General features: G+C 37.3%; 2 protein-coding genes across 2 annotated transcripts in view; one reads left to right on the top strand and one right to left on the bottom strand.

Annotated features, from left to right (window-relative positions):
* The window catches only part of LOC124541525 (1-phosphatidylinositol 4,5-bisphosphate phosphodiesterase epsilon-1-like), a 70,781-nt gene that overhangs the window by 48,298 nt on the left and 6,171 nt on the right, over nucleotides 1-16,312 (top strand). The window contains exons 19-22 of the mRNA XM_047119440.1: nucleotides 12,353-12,483; nucleotides 13,022-13,115; nucleotides 13,653-13,748; nucleotides 15,990-16,099. Coding sequence (XP_046975396.1) covers nucleotides 12,353-12,483; nucleotides 13,022-13,115; nucleotides 13,653-13,748; nucleotides 15,990-16,099 — 431 coding nt within the window. The remainder of the gene's footprint in view (nucleotides 1-12,352; nucleotides 12,484-13,021; nucleotides 13,116-13,652; nucleotides 13,749-15,989; nucleotides 16,100-16,312) is intronic.
* Nucleotides 1,745-9,725, bottom strand: LOC124541625 (cleavage stimulation factor subunit 1). Its single transcript, XM_047119549.1, has 11 exons — nucleotides 9,537-9,725; nucleotides 8,946-9,032; nucleotides 8,364-8,467; nucleotides 7,369-7,523; nucleotides 6,847-6,938; nucleotides 5,996-6,134; nucleotides 4,850-5,010; nucleotides 4,443-4,593; nucleotides 4,037-4,130; nucleotides 3,287-3,437; nucleotides 1,745-1,865 (listed from the first exon to the last, which is right to left on the bottom strand). The coding sequence occupies exons 1-11, from the start codon at nucleotides 9,611-9,613 to the stop codon at nucleotides 1,775-1,777; spliced, it is 1,302 nt and encodes a 433-aa protein (XP_046975505.1). The 5' UTR covers nucleotides 9,614-9,725; the 3' UTR covers nucleotides 1,745-1,774.

Below are 16,312 nucleotides of genomic sequence, written 5' to 3'. Positions count from 1 at the left end.
TATCAGTACAATAGGATAACAAACAATCTTTGATAACAAAAAGGATATTATAATTATTTGACTTACCAATAACACTAATATTTTTAAATATTAAATATTAATTACTAACTAAAACAGTATTTAAATTTTTCTTAAAACTATCACTACTTAGTTCGTATATGTCGATGACATGGGAGTCAAGTTCATTGTAGGATCTCATACAACGAATTAATGGCGATAATTTTCCAACATTTGTGCGAGGTATGTACGAACCTCTTTCACACACACTAAATGTTCCACGAATTCTCTCAAAAATAAGGGCAAATTATGCTAAAAAGGATTCTACGTTTGGAAGAGGCAAATTCCATATTGAAAAATTTTAGGTCAATTATTAATAAATGTAAATCTCAAATCTGACTATATTTTGGAAATTATATATAAACACACTAGTAACTTTACCCCAACCATAATAGGACCCAAATAAACAAAATTTTACAGCAAATTGACGTGATATCATTGGCCAAGAGCTCGATTAGTCTTTTATACTCACCAAGTATTTACGAAAAATTGCGTTTTGAACGTAGAAGAATCTGTTACCGGAATTTTGGAAGAAAATTATAATGGGAATAATTTGTTAAGTGCAATAGTCTTGTATTTAAATAAAGATATATTAATCATTATCTCTTAATAGTGTACAATGTAGCTGAGTTATTAGATGAAATACGTATATCTTAGGTTTGTTCATCTCTTTTCCTACTTCTATCAGAATATGCTATATATATTCCATTAAGTGACTGTTTATCAGACTATGGATTTAGTGTGAGAGCATAAAATTATTTAAGGTTAGGTATGTGTTCAAATGAGTCGAAATGGCCCAGTGGTTAGAACCCATGCATCTTAACCGATGATTGCGGATTCAAACCCATGCAAGCACCGCTGATTTATGTGCTTAATTTGTCTTTATAATTCATCTCGTGCTCAGCGGTGAAGGAAAACGTCGTGAGGAAACCTGCATATGTCTAATTTAATCGAAATTCTGCAACACGTGCATTCCACCAACCCGCATTGGACAGCGTGGTGGAATATGTTCCAAACCCTCTCCTCAATGGAAGAGGACGCTTTATAGTCCGGTCAATTTAGACATTCGAAGTTACATAAAGTCCCAACAAGCTGAATTTCTGTGAAGTTCACACTATTTGTTCCAAAATACAAGAAACAGCCTTTTTAGGTATTAGGCAGACAAAATAACCTATAGGCTCTGTTAAAAATATTCACATTTTCTTAAATCATAAGATCCTTTAAATCATAAATTCCGATCATTATTTGATGGTGGAAAATGTTAGGATCCAAACTCCAAGCACATACTGATATTTGAGAATGCGAAAAATAAATAGTCAATTATTGTAATCAGTATATAAAATAATATAATTAATCTATTCAAAAATCCATAAAGAAAAATGCATTTTTTTAAACGTTTGTCACCTGACACAAAATTTATTATGATGACGTCACTTGCTCGTTAATCTCGTTTGACTAATGTTTTAGAATATATGTGCCACAGATTACAATACAGGAAAGTGACGTCATCGACCATATTGCAGCGCCATATTGTCAAAGTATCGTTTTCTTGGGCTATTTAAATATTCAAGTTTTTTAGTAAATAACATTTACTGGGATCCCAATCCTCTACTAGTTAATATAAAATCGATTTTAAAAACCAGTCAAAGAGCCTATTTCATACGGGGCACGAAATAAAACCACAGTTATATAGAATAGTATTTATTATATCGGGGTACTAGTGGGTGTTCCGGCGGTACCAGAACCGCGCACGGTAGTCGTCGCTGCACGTCAGGAAGGCGGGCGCCGTGCCAGAGTGCACGATAAACCTGCCCAACACCAGACCCATCACACATCACTCTGACCCCAATGGGGAGAGTAGCTATTTATTTATTTATTTTATTTGGTTCTTCAACAATTTGTACACTGTTTATAATAATAAAATATAACAAAAATAACATTCTGTTCTAAGTGTCACAATTACTTAAAGAAGAACACAGCATGCACTAAAAGAAAACAATCAACATCTTAACCTAATTAGAAAATTATTTCAATCTTAATTAAAAGGAAGTAAAAAAACAAAAAAAAAAAAAAAAAACAAAAAAAAAAAACGATGTAATAAATATATATATGGGACAGGATGTATCAACTTAGACTTCATTTTTGTTGCCCAGTACGATATTTTTCATGGACGCAATGGACATGAATCATTTAGCTAAAGCATATAGCCAGTGGCGTTGCTATCGTAGGGCCAGGGCCAGTGCACAAGGGGCCCGGAGTTCAGGGGGGCCTCTAAACTAAACCTTAAACTTCTGAAGCTAGAAAATCACGACCCTGAGCACATTATTTCTTATTAGGTATCTATAATTTTAAAATGTATTTTTTAGTAATAAAGGGTTGGGTAAGATTGGGTGGGGGCCCGATTCTTTTTTTACGCACCGGGGCCCTTCCTCACCTAGCTACGCCACTGCATATAGCATACCACAAACACCCAGACCCAAGGCAACATAGAAAAACCATTGGTTTTCCATATTGTCTTGGGTAGTCGATGGAGTAAAATCATCATCTTTTACATCGACTCGGCCGGAGAATTGAACCCAGGAGCTCGGAGAGGCATATAGTACGACAAATTAGATGAAGCGTCGGAAAATGCATTGGAATGAAAATAAAACCGATTACTGCCGATTTACACAACCAATAGAAATAGCTCCCTATCGCGCCATTCGATGCTATTCGTCGCTATAGATTCACGCGTCAGAGAAAGCAAGTGCGTGTAAATCGACGCGTTAAATTGACGAATATATTAGGTTCTATGATATTACAAGTTATAACGTTTGTGCAAAGATCATATTCGCGTGAGAAATAAATATTGATAATTTGGGATAGCGTACTCAATTCGGATGTGATCGGTTTTACGAATTTTGCCGATGCGACATCTAAGTTGTGCCATACTATACCCATGAAAACCGTTGTACACGAATGATCTATTAATCTGAGTTGACTAAGGAGTGCTATAGTTAAGACATATTTGTTGGTGATTCTCTACTTTACTTTACTTGGGTAGACGATGGAGTAAAATCATCATCTTTTGCATCGACTCGGCTGAGGAATTGAACCAAGGATCTCAGAGTAGCGTACCCATGAAAACCGTTGTACAGGAATGATCTATTAACCTGAGCTGGTGGCTAAGGATTAAGACATATATTTCTTAGTGATTCTCTGATGGCATACACTGGAGCGTCGTTCTCACCTGACGGCGCCATTGTGCCCCAGCGACATGAGCTGGCAGCGGCTGGCACTGCGCGAGTGCCAAGTGCACAGCGACGTGGTAGCCTCGTCCGGGAACAACACGTAGTCCTCAGTGTGGTTGAACACGGCTTGGGCATGGTGTTCCTGCTTGCCTGACGATTAACAAACTCTATGAGCCGAGATGGCCCATTGGTTAGAACACGTGCATCTTAACCGATGATTTCGGGTTCAAACCACTATATATATGTGCTTAATTCGTGTTTATAATTCATCTCGTGCTCGGTGAAGGAAAACATCGTGAGGAAACCTGCATGTGACGAATTTAATAGAAATTCTGCCACATGTGCATTCCACCGACCCGCATTGGAACAGCGTGGTGGAATATGTTCCAAACTCTTTCCTCAATGGGAGAGGAGGCCTTTAGCCCAGCAGTGGGAAATCATTCATCAGTTAAGATGCACGCGTTCTAACCACTGGGCCATCTCGACTCGTAAAAGGTACACGAAGATATAATTACCAAATAATAAAATTGAATACAATTGACACGCCCAATAGGCTAAAATAAAAAACGTGCAAGTAAATTCTCAACAATCAACAAAAGCCAGCAAATTTCCCACTGCTGGGCTAAGGTCTCCCCTCCCTTTGGAAGAAGATTCGGTACATATTCCACCACGCTGATCCAATGCAGGTCGGAATACACATTTGTCCAATCCAAGGAGCTGTATAGTGTAAAAGTATGGTAGGTAGTTACCGGTGGTACCAGCGCCCGTGTACTGTATGAGGCAGCGACTAGACGCCAGCTCCCACAACTTGATCGACGAATCCATACCCGATGTTAGGAGATACTGCGGAAGAAATAAATAAATAAATAAATATGAGACAACATCACATACATTACTCTGATCCCAATGTAAGTAGCTGAAGCACTTGTGTTATGAAAATCAGAAGTAACGATACCACAAACACCCAGACCCAAGACAACATAGAAAACTAATGGTAATCTACATCGACTCGGCCGGACGAACCCGGGACCTCGGAGTGGAGTACCCATGAAAACCGGTGTACACACCACTCGACCATGGAGGTCGTCGTAGCATATAAAACATGTTTCTGGACACATTAGAAGTTAGACCCATGAGACCTATGAGCTGGTGTACCTTGCTGTTCCTGGTGAAGGCTACGGAGCAAACCTCAGAGCCCTCGTGCGCGTTGATGAAGGTGTTGAAGCAGCGGTTGGAGACTGTGTCCCAGAGCTTCACAGAACCGTCAGCGCTGCCGCTCGCAAAGTACTTGCCGTTCGGGGAGAATCTGCCAACAGACACGCAGACATAATCCAGGAGACGACCCTCCTCAACACAAGGGCACGAGAATCTGCGCCCTAACTCTCAGTCTTTGCGTAGAGTTTAGTTGCAAAACCGATATCTTTTCGTGCTGTCCGAGGCACGGGACTATAAGATATTAAGATAGAAAACCAACTTAAGAATGAAAGTTACGAGGCACTTTTTTTGCCGACAGTACCGTACTGTACTGTCAGCAAAAAACTGGTATGAATGTTGTGACTCACTTGATGGAGTTGACCTGTTTCTTGTGGTGGTGGGAGGGCACGGGACATACGAAGCACTGGCTCGTTGTCACGTCGTACAGACGGATGACAGGCTGGGTGGTAGAGGCTATGATGTGGTCGCCCAGGGGATGGAACGCCACGCACAGCACTTGCTCTGCGTCCTGGAATTAAGAAGCATTACTTCCTAAACTACTAAGAGCTGAGATGGCCCAGTGGTTAGAACGCGTGCATCTTAACCGATGATTGCGGGTTCAAAGCAAGCACCACTATATATATATATATATATATATGTGCTTTATTCGTGTTTATAATTCATCTCATGCTCGGTGAAGGAAACCTGCATGTGTCTAATTTCATCGAAATTCTGCCACATGTGCATTTCACCAACCCGCATTGGAACAGCGTGGTGGAATATGTTCCAAACCCTCTCCTTACTGGAAGAGGAGGCCTTATCCCAGCAGTGGGTAGTTACAGGCTGTTACTTTACTTTACTTTCCTAAACATTGGCTATGAATAAAAAGTATATTAAAACATAGTATTTTATTCAAGTAAGCTTTTACGAGCACATTTGAATCGTCATTAAACAACTATCAAGTGAAGGTACCACCGGTTTGGAATGCAGATTCCACCGAGAAGAACCGCCAAGAAACTCAGTACAAACTGTCTATCGCTCTTTCACGACCAAACTGCTGAACCGAATTCGATGAAATTTGCTATGAAGCAAACTTAAACTCCAAGAAAGGACATAGACTACTTTTTTGCCTGATACATGACAATCGACTCCCTTAAACGAGCGAAGTCGCAGGCGGCTACTAGTATGTAAATAAATAATAAATAAATATGAGACAACATCACATACATTACTCTGATCCCAATGTAAGTAGCTGAAGCACTTGTGTTATGGAACATCAGAAGTAACGATGGTACCACAAACACCCAGACCCAAGACAACATAGAAAACTAATGATAAATCTACATTGACTCGGCCGGGAATCGAACCCGGGACCTTGGAGTGGCGTACCCATGAAAACCGGTGTACACACCACTCGACCACGGAGGTCGTCAAAATAGTTGTATATATAATAGTTATATATAATGTAATAGTTACTCAGTAATAAGAGGATATATTTTTGCAATGAATCTCACTGTGATCGATTTGTAGGCCTTCTTTGCGGATGCTTTGGTGATGTCGAAGAGTTTGATGCAGCAGTCACGAGACGCTGACACCAGAATCTGTTCCCGGGGATGGAAGTCCAACGCTGTTATTTCATCTGTGTGGTCATATCTAGGGAACAGATAATAATACATATATTTGTATGACAATTTTATCTGTACTGTGAGGTTATTTTATCATTATATTGTATTAATGTTTATTAATGTGGCAACACTTTTCAAAATCTTTTTATTACCAGGCATATAATAAATTACCAGTGGCAAATATTTAAAATTCATGTATTATATGTTGCAAAACTTTTGTAATCTTATATAACACAAAGAGATGGTCAAATATGCCACCTGATGGTAAGTCTCTACTGCCTAGACTTTGGCTCTGTATCAAATATGAATTCCTTACTTTAGGATATACCAGCAATACCCTAGGTATCCAAGAAGCATAGCCATGTGAGGCTTTGTCCGGACTCCTGGTAACTCCTTCTCTGTGTGGTACTTATACTCCTTCATATATGTTTTTTTTTTTTTTTTATGGTATAGGTTGGCGGACGAGCATATGGGCCACCTGATGGTAAGTGGTCACCATCGCCCATAGACATTAACGCTGTAAGAATTATTAACTATTCCTTACATCGTCAATGTGCCACCAACCTTGGGAACTAAGATGTCATGTCCCTTGTGCCTGTAGTTACACTGGCTCACTCACCCTTCAGACCGGAACACAACAATACTTAGTACTGTTGTTTGGCGGTAGAATGATGAGTGGGTGGTACCTACCCAGACGGGCTTGCACAAAGCCCTACCACCAAGTAATGTCCAAAACTTACAATGTTCGTATAACGGGGTGCCCTTGCTGCTCTCGACCAGGATCCACTTCTTCTGGAGCTGATTTAGCCAACATCCGCTCCACATCCAAAATCTAAAATAAAAATTTGGATCTATACTAATACTTTTACGAGGAATACTTTGATTGTTTGTTCGTAATGAATATGCTCAAAAACTACTGGACCAATTTAAACAATTCTTTCACCATTCGTAAGATACATTATCTACGAGTAACATATAATTTATTGCTAGAAAAGATAAGGAATCCTTACTAAAACTTAAGTAACGTAACCCGAGGTGGCAAAAATACTTGTGTGTGTGTGACGGGCAGCTAGTTATTAATATATTAATGACAGTACTCTATTTAGATAAATACCCACTCAGCAACTTATTCAACAGCCAATTAGAAATACTAAGTGTTATTGTGTATTCCACTAAACCATATTGGTACAGCGTGGTGGAACATGTTCCAAAATCTTCTCCCTCAAAGAAAGGCCAGCCCAGCAGTGGGATATTTACAATACCTTGATGCTGGCGTCCACGCTGCCGGTGGCGACGAGCTGTCCGCACGCGCTGAAGGCGCCCGCGCGACACGCCATCTTGTGTGACGTCACATAGGCTGTCTCGTACGTGGCCGGCTCGGGCGCCAGCGACGACGCATCCATCTCGAACTCCAAATCTGAACACATTCAGAGCACCCTTCTTACAATCTTATACATGCAAACCAGCCAAGTTCATAGAAACCGTGGCAGATTAATTAGGTAGTGGGGGGCACCCCTCTTACAATCTTATACATGCAAACCAGCCAAGTCCATAGAATCCGTGGTGGATTATTTAGGTAGTGGAGGGATCAAGATACAATCAAAATAAAAACGGAAGGAAAGGCGGATACTCTTTTAAATAAAGATGGTGTTAGCGCCTGCCATAAATAGCATAGCAACCTACTCACCTACCACTCATTTTATACGCATGTGACCACGTGTTACCGTTCTGGACGGTTATCGCACAATAATTAAGCTGTACATCTCATTGTTCATTCGTTTGCGCCATATCATTTTACCATTCGCTAATAAATTCTCCAACATTACGCACGTCCAATAAAGAGTTCTAATTCTACAAGCATCGAGTTTTCTTTGAACTCATCTTATACAATACAGATGGTAATATTGACTCCATTCCTAGTGGCAAAACAAACAATTAATAATAAACCGGAAACCTCTTTATTATCATAGTCTGATGGTACAGTCATCCTACTCCACCAGAGTGTTCAAATTCAGCACCAATAGCTTCATACTTCCCAACTTCCTAAACTTCCTCCTAAGAAATTCTTTACAGAAATTGCCGAACAACTTTGTTACAACATAAATATGTATCCAGCAACCATTAGTAACAACTTATGTAGTCGTACAAGCTAGCCAGTAGTCTATGAAGTTTTAAAAACTAATATAGCACTAAAATTAATAAATTAAATAAATTTGTGAAACATATTACATATAATAAGTTACCAATGACTACATACCAAATCCTGTAGTTCCCAGTAGATGTTCCGCTCCACTGGAGGCTGCGAGACGATCCTTTCTGTCCGGCTCGTGTTGGAGCCCAACCATCATGAGATTTAAGAGTCTGGAATACATTATTATTTATTTAATCTACAAGCAACTGCCTCTTGTCGGTAACAAATCAACACTGACACAAACCAATCAACAATGCTTTGGTTCCCAATAACTAAGTGGCATTTGCCTTATGATGATAAATTCAATTTCAGGAAAAGAGTAACTACTGAGTTTCTTGTCAGTTAATTTCAGCAGAATCTACAATCCAAACTGGTTGCTTTGCGTTCAATATAACCAAGTAAGATTCCTGTTTTCTAGCTTTTAATCAGAAGTCTAGTTGAATTTTTATTCTTGTGTTAAAGTTTAAAGTTGAGCGAGCCAGTGTAAATACCGGCACAAGAGAAAAAACATCTAATTTGAAAATATTAATCGAGCATTGACAATCTAACACATGCAAATATGTATGGGTAGTGTTACCTACAGGTGGCGCATTTATTAGTATTTCTAATTACCGAGGAAATAATTTGTATGCTATAATTCCATGTTACCTGTCACTCGGTGGGCACGGTGGGTCAGCGTGAACTGCCACTGACAGAGTGGCTGCAATCGGTTGAAAGCCATCATAATGGAGTTGACTGTAAACAAAATAAAATAACGATAAATACTATGCAATAAAAGGGCTATATCTATTATTAAGTAATGGTACTAATAGATATGGGCTTAAAGTTGTGTTTTAAGTATAGTACAGACTGCTTCTTTGGCTTAATTTTAATTTAAAGTTAATTGTGAGTACATATGACAGTATTTTACTTTATCGTCTGATATTTTATTGAAAAACCTGTTTCTCTTGCGATTATCTCATAATTTTACGAGTTATTTGCGTTTTGAATACATATAACGTCTAAGAAAATAGTTATTCATAACAATAAACGTTTAAATTGCTAAAAAAATATATTCAAAAACCACGTAAACATAACCTATAATAGTAACTTTTATTTTTTATTAAATTCTTTGTTATTATGATAAAATATACATTGTAGAAGCATATAAAGATTAAATAAAAGCAACTCTTTAGTTTAAATCTTGATTTAGACCGGTAATTAAGTGTTAAACGAGACAAATAACATGAAAAGCGTTACCTTATTATCATCCGATACAGCAACTCCCTATTCTTAACAACATTTCTTGTGTCCACGTCCACGGGGACATCTTTCATTGTAGCTTCCGTTTCGGACGCAATTTTGAATAATTTCAGAGTACCGGCGAAATAAACAAAGTGTTTTTAACACGAAACTTGAGGAACTGTCAAACAAATATCACAAACAGCCTTCAACTATTTTGACACTTACTTGACGTTTCGTTCTACGCTTTACGTAAAAAACTTTTTTAAAATTTTTATGCGAATAAATATCTTAAAACCAAACTTAAATAGATTAAAATACGATGAAATGTATTGCAAAAATATGTGAAATGTAACCCAACCACGACTCAGAATGAGCCTTCGCTTGGACTATAACGAATCAATAAAAACGATCATGCGTCTAACGCTGCGTTCACATTTTTGTTCAACAATTTACACCTTTATGAACATGCAATGAAATGATTAATGAAATTATTAACCGCATGTATGAGCACAGCTTTGATCAATGTATAGTATTCATTGGAAACTATACGCTACATTAAATAAATTTAATTATTTTAACAATGTAAAGGGGTTATTAAAATAAATGTTGTAATTATTATGAGACTGAGAAAAGCTGAGATGGCAAAGTGGTTATAACGCGTGCATCTTAACCGATGATTGCGGGTTCAAATCCAGGCAAGCATCATTTCATCTCGTGCTCGGCGGTGAAGGAAAACATTGTGAGGAAACCTGCATGTGTCTAATTTCATCGAAATTCTGCCACATGTGCATTCAACCAACCCGCATTGGAACAGCGTGGTTGAATATGTTCGAAACCCTCTCCTTAATGGAAGAGGAGGCCTTATCCCAGCAGTGGGAAATTTACAGGCTGTTACTTTACTTTTTACTTCATTATAAGACTAGATATTATATTATTTTTAACAAGGGTTCTGCTATTGAAGCCATTACACCCGTTACACCGTTTTGTCACTCACTGATTCACTGACCGATCATCAAAAATCTAAGGTACTTCTAGTAGACTTATAAACTTCAAATTTTGCATTAAGATAGGTCATTAATATAAATCACATATAAAGGAAAAATTTTAAAAATAATAAAATTTAATATGTCATAGAAAACAATTTTATATTTGCGGTTTGCCAAGAAAAAAACTTTGTTGGTTGTTTAAGTATTCAATTGGATGAATACATACATATAATAGAAAATAATAATATAAATGTAATACGTAGACAATAATTAATTCAAATTTATACATAAAGTTCATAATTCTTTAAATTTTAAAACTCCATTGTATAGCTATAAATATTGTATGCGCGCTCGGGCTCAGGAGACAGCAATGGCTGAATATAATCGTCTCCGAAGTATATATCGCCCAGACTTGTCTACCTTAGAATTAACGAAGCTTCAGAGAAGAAACAAAACAGATAGAGATAGAGAATGGGTTCTAAGCAAAGCAGTAGCTGAAGTCCGAGAAATTATGAGGTCACCCTAAAAAAAAAAAAAAAACAAAGAAATACACTTACAAAAAATAAATGAGATCCCACCACAAACATTAAATGTAAAAAAATACTTGTGCTCATTGCCAAGTCAGTATAATTATAATATAAAGAAAACTATTGATACAATTACTAAATGTTGATTTCTAAGTACATAATAATTTGTATAGGACTTGGCTTCTATGAGATCTCCAAACTTTTTACGATGGAAAGACTGCAGCGAGAGGCTTGGCATTTTTTTACATTTAATGTTTTTGGTGGGATACAACATACTGGCTGAAAGCTTTTGAAATATTGATTAACACTTAGGATATGTAATAAAATGCTCGAATATAATAGAATTAAGTTAAATAATAACGAAACAAACAATAAGCAATAATTTAATTATAACACTTTGGTAATTCCTTTGTTTCCTTTTATAATCTAAAATATTAATTGATTTAAAACGTTTTATTTAGCGACAGCTATTGTACCTAGTCGTTAATAAATAAGTCTGTCATTTTCATTTGTTGCCATTTTAGTCATTATCCAATAATCAATTAAATGTCTATTCTTTTTATAAAACAGAGCCTTTTATTGCCATATTTTATTGTGAATTCTGACAAGTGGGCTTAGGGTATTGCCACTACATTAATTTAATTATTATTATGAATTATAGTTACAATTTTTTGCATTTTCATCTTTTTTTTTTATTTTTTATTATTTATTTTTTTTATTTTTTTTATGGTATAGGTTGGCGGACGAGCATATGGGCCACCTGATGGTAAGTGGTCACCATCACCCATAGACAATGACGCTGTGAGAAATATTAACTATTCCTTACATCGTCACTGCGCCACTAACCTTGGGAACTAAGATGTTATGTCCCTTGTGCCTGTAGTTACACTGGCTCACTCACCCTTCAAAGCGGAACACAACAATACTGAGTACTGTTATTTGGCGGTAGAATAACTGATGAGTGGGTGGTACCTACCCAGACGGGCTCGCACAAAGCCCTACCACCAAGTAAATCTGTCACAAACAGCAAAAAAGGAACTTATTTTAATTACTTATTATATAAGGATTATAATATTGAATAAAAATCGGTGACCTTAAATTAAATAATCTTGATAAATTATTTGAAAGAGCTAAGCTGCCTTGAATTAAGTCTATTTTTTGTCATAGATATGAAACTGTTAAAGAAGGAAAAACGAAGATATAGAATCATATTTTATTTAGGACACGAACATTTCACAAATGAATAAAATTATTCAAACAACTGAGACATATATATAAAAAGATAATATAATATATTTTAATCAATATTTTGTTTCAGGTCCTACTGACTGGCTGCCGGTGCGTTGAACTGGACTGCTGGGATGGTGACGATGGCAACCCTGTGATCTACCACGGCCACACGTTCACCACCAAAATACCATTTCGAAGAGTCGTTGAAACAATTGCTAGGTACTCGCTGGCATTTGCCACACTTTATACTACGTAATTCATTTGTTACGTGGGATGATTTAGAGGGGAGGGGGACCATGTCTTATGTTTTCTTACAAGATTTGAAGAAGTTTCGATAATTCGTACGTAAGAAAAGAAAACGCAAAGTTAATATTACATGGAAAAGCGCGGTAAGTCGCACGATTGCCAATTGATTTAAAACCTTTGAAATTACAAAGAAAACATTTCAAAAAGGTTTAGTTTGTAAAATAAACCACGTGTATTCATTTTTTCCTTTAGATTTTTACGTAAGAAGTATGAAACAGATGTGCCTCTCCCCATCTTTTCTATTTCTTACTTCGTCGGTCTACTCTTATTTTTTTTATAATAGCCCTCCTAGTGGGTCAAAAGCTAACGGAAATAGTGTTACGGATTAAATGAATGGCCTAAGGCGCATCCAATGAGATTTTGAATCAATCAGTATAGTATATTGTGGCAACTTTAGGGAAACAAACTTAAATTTATTGTGCTTTATTTTATATTAATTAATAATTTTCAGGAGTGCGTTCGTCACATCCCCATATCCGCTGATTCTGAGCATCGAAAACCACTGCAGTCTCCCGCAACAACAAGTGATGGCCAGCACTTTTGAGGTCAGTAATTTAAGTAACGATTTAATCAATTATTCTTTATTTATTTTGTTACTTTTAATTCGGATACTTATCCAGTTACATTTTTATTTATTTGTATTTTAGTTTGACGTGTAAAATGATCATGCATATAGGCGTAGCTTTTTATGATATGTGTGTCGGACGAGCAAATTGGCCACCTAATGGTAAATGGTCACCACTGCAAGCCCGCCACACAGCGGTATCTAGTATTGTTGTTTCGGTATGAAGGGTAGTAAGCCAGTGCACTACAGGCATAACATCTCAGTTCCCGAGGTTGGTGGCGCATTGGCGATGAAACGAATGGTTAATGTTTTCACTTACCGCCAACCAATAGCATTAAAGAAAATAGAGTCATAATTTCAAATGTAACAAAATCGTCTGTAGAATAGAATATACATATTCTAAAAGAAAATACGGAAATGCGCCTTCCAAAACTTCCCGCCGTAAGCTCTAAGCTAGCAGGCTCTAAGTTAGTTTGAAAAACACTGATTACGCTCCACTAACACCGTGTTTATCCAGGCAGTGTTTGGAGATCAACTGGTGACGTCGTTCCTGTTCGAAGTCGACTACACGGACGACCCGCGCCTGCCGAGCCCCGACCAGCTAAAGTATAAGGTATGGTCGTAGACTGCAAACACACCAGAGCAACTATATGCATGGTGGAATAAACTCCAAGCATGCTCTAAAGCCGAGATGCCCCAGTGGTTAGAATGCGTGCATCTTAACCGATGATTGTAAAGTAAAAAAGTAAAATACCAGCCTGTAAATTACCCACTGCTAGGCTAAGGCCTCCTCTTCCATCCAGTAGAACGTTTGGGACATATTCCACTACGCTATTCCAATATGAGTTGGTGGAATGCACATGTGGCAGAATTTTTATGAAATTAGACACATGCCGATTCCCTCACGAAGTTTTCCTTCTCCGCCGAGCACGAGATAAACTATAAACACAAATTCAGCAAATGAATATTCAGTGGTGCTTGCCTGAATTTAAACCCAATCAATCAACGGTTGATCGATGATTTCGGGTGATCGGATTGATCGATGATTCGATCGCATTGGTGGAATATGTTTCAAACTTTATACTCAAAGGGAAATGAGGCCTTAGCCCAGCAGTGAAAAATTTACAGGCTGTTGTTGTTTTTGTACCTATTACCTTAGCACAGACTTGAGTTAATCCAGGGCATAAAATTCCGATGATGATAATCAAATTTTGGTAAGACGGTTATTCGCCCAAGATCTATATAAGATATCGGGAATTATAATCAGTTTATCATTTACTAAATTTAGAAAGTTTATTAAAATAAATTACTAAATAAACCTTATTATTCATTAAAAGAGTACATATCTACTCTGTAGAAAAAAACGCTTCGATTTAGGCTCGGGTTCCATTACAGGACACTAATTATTGCAAAGAACAGCATTGTAAATCTGTTTAGTTGAAAAGAGTAACTATACGAGTTTCCTGCCGTTTCTTTTCGATGGAGGCTGTTTTCTGAAACGGTGAAAACTTTGACAATGTACCACACTGAAGAAATAAAATTCGATCACATCACATCGAGTTTTATTTTCTTAAATGTTACGGGGTCTAGGTCGGCCCCGTATCGATATAATGATATTTTTAATAAGAGGTCCTAAACGCCCCGAACGTGTTAAAGCTATTAGGGTTTTAATTAGTGGTTATGGTTATATTATAACCTATAATATATATTTGCCATTTACAAGATTTAATTACTAGTTATTGTAAAGAACAGCATTGTAATTTTGTTTATTTGAAAAGAGTAATACGTTTTCTGAAACGGTGGTGGTATTTAAATAACGACGATTCAAAAACCCATATACTTGAATTAAAACGTTTTGATTTGATCTTGTAGAAGTGTCTTTAAAAACCGGTTTTTGTAGATAAGAATACCAGAACTCTTTTTATGAACAGGAATTTGTTGTATGAGATGAGGACTGCCTTTGTATAGTGCTAGGCCATTTAGTGGCCTACATGACAAATGGTAACCCATGACCCTACATTATATTCTGTCGTTCTTTCACGACCAAACCAACAACAAACAACAACAACAACAACAACAGCCTGTAAATCCCTACTGCTGGGCCTAAAGGCCTCCTCTCCCTTTGAGGAGAAGGTTTGGAACATATTCCACCACGCTGTTCCAATGCGGGTTGGTGGAATACACACGTGGCAGAATTTCTATGAAATTTGTCACATGCAGGTTTCCTCACGATGTTTTCCTTCACCGCTGTGCACGAGATGAATTATAAAGACAAATTAAGCACATGAATCAGCGGTGCTAGCCTGGGTTGAATCGCGATGTCAGGAATTTTGTTCTATTAGATAAAACTATCGAAAGTTGAGCTTAGGATTTGTTTGAGATTTTCCTCTCAACTATGTGCAATGATACTATAAAAGTTTCTTTCCTGTATGCATTACTAGCGACCCGTCCCGACTTCGCACGGGTGCATTATTGATACTAAATATACTACAGAATTTGTTTATTTACGACTTTACATTGAAACATCTATCATTATCAGTGTTTCTTTACTATATTGTCCGTGTATTACATACAATAACCTTCCTCTCGAATCATTCTATCTATTTAAAAAAAACGCATCAAAATCCGTTGAGCAGTTTGAAAGATCTAAGCAAACATAGGGATATAGGGTCAGAGAAAGCGACTTTGTTTTATACTACGTAGTGACAGTTATAAGTTAACTGCCAAACATAAAGATTTTTCATCGCGTACATTTGGAAAATAGAGGCTATGGCATACAAGAAACAGCCACAAGATGCTTTATATTTTAGTAACGAATTGTGACACAAATTTGACAATAGATTACAATCATCAGGTACTTATAAAGAATAAGAAGTTGCTTCCGGTGCAGTCCAGCCCAACCATAGGGCTCACTGGAGCCAGTTCCGCGCAAGGATATGGAGGCGTGCTCGCTACAGCATTCAGGTAAGACATACATAAAATACATATTGGACAACATCACATACATTACTCTGATCCCAATGTAAGTAGCTAAGGCACTTGTGTTATGGAAAATCTGAAGTAACGATACCACAAACAAATACCCAGACCCAAGACCACATAGAAAACTAATGAACTTTTTTAACATTAAATCTGCTGAGAATCGAACACGGGACATCGGAGTGGCGTACCCATGAA

The sequence above is a fragment of the Vanessa cardui genome, chromosome 28 (assembly GCF_905220365.1).
Source record: "Vanessa cardui chromosome 28, ilVanCard2.1, whole genome shotgun sequence".
In the NCBI taxonomy this organism is placed as follows: domain Eukaryota; kingdom Metazoa; phylum Arthropoda; class Insecta; order Lepidoptera; family Nymphalidae; genus Vanessa; species Vanessa cardui.
This window is presented reverse-complemented; position numbering and strand designations above follow the sequence as displayed.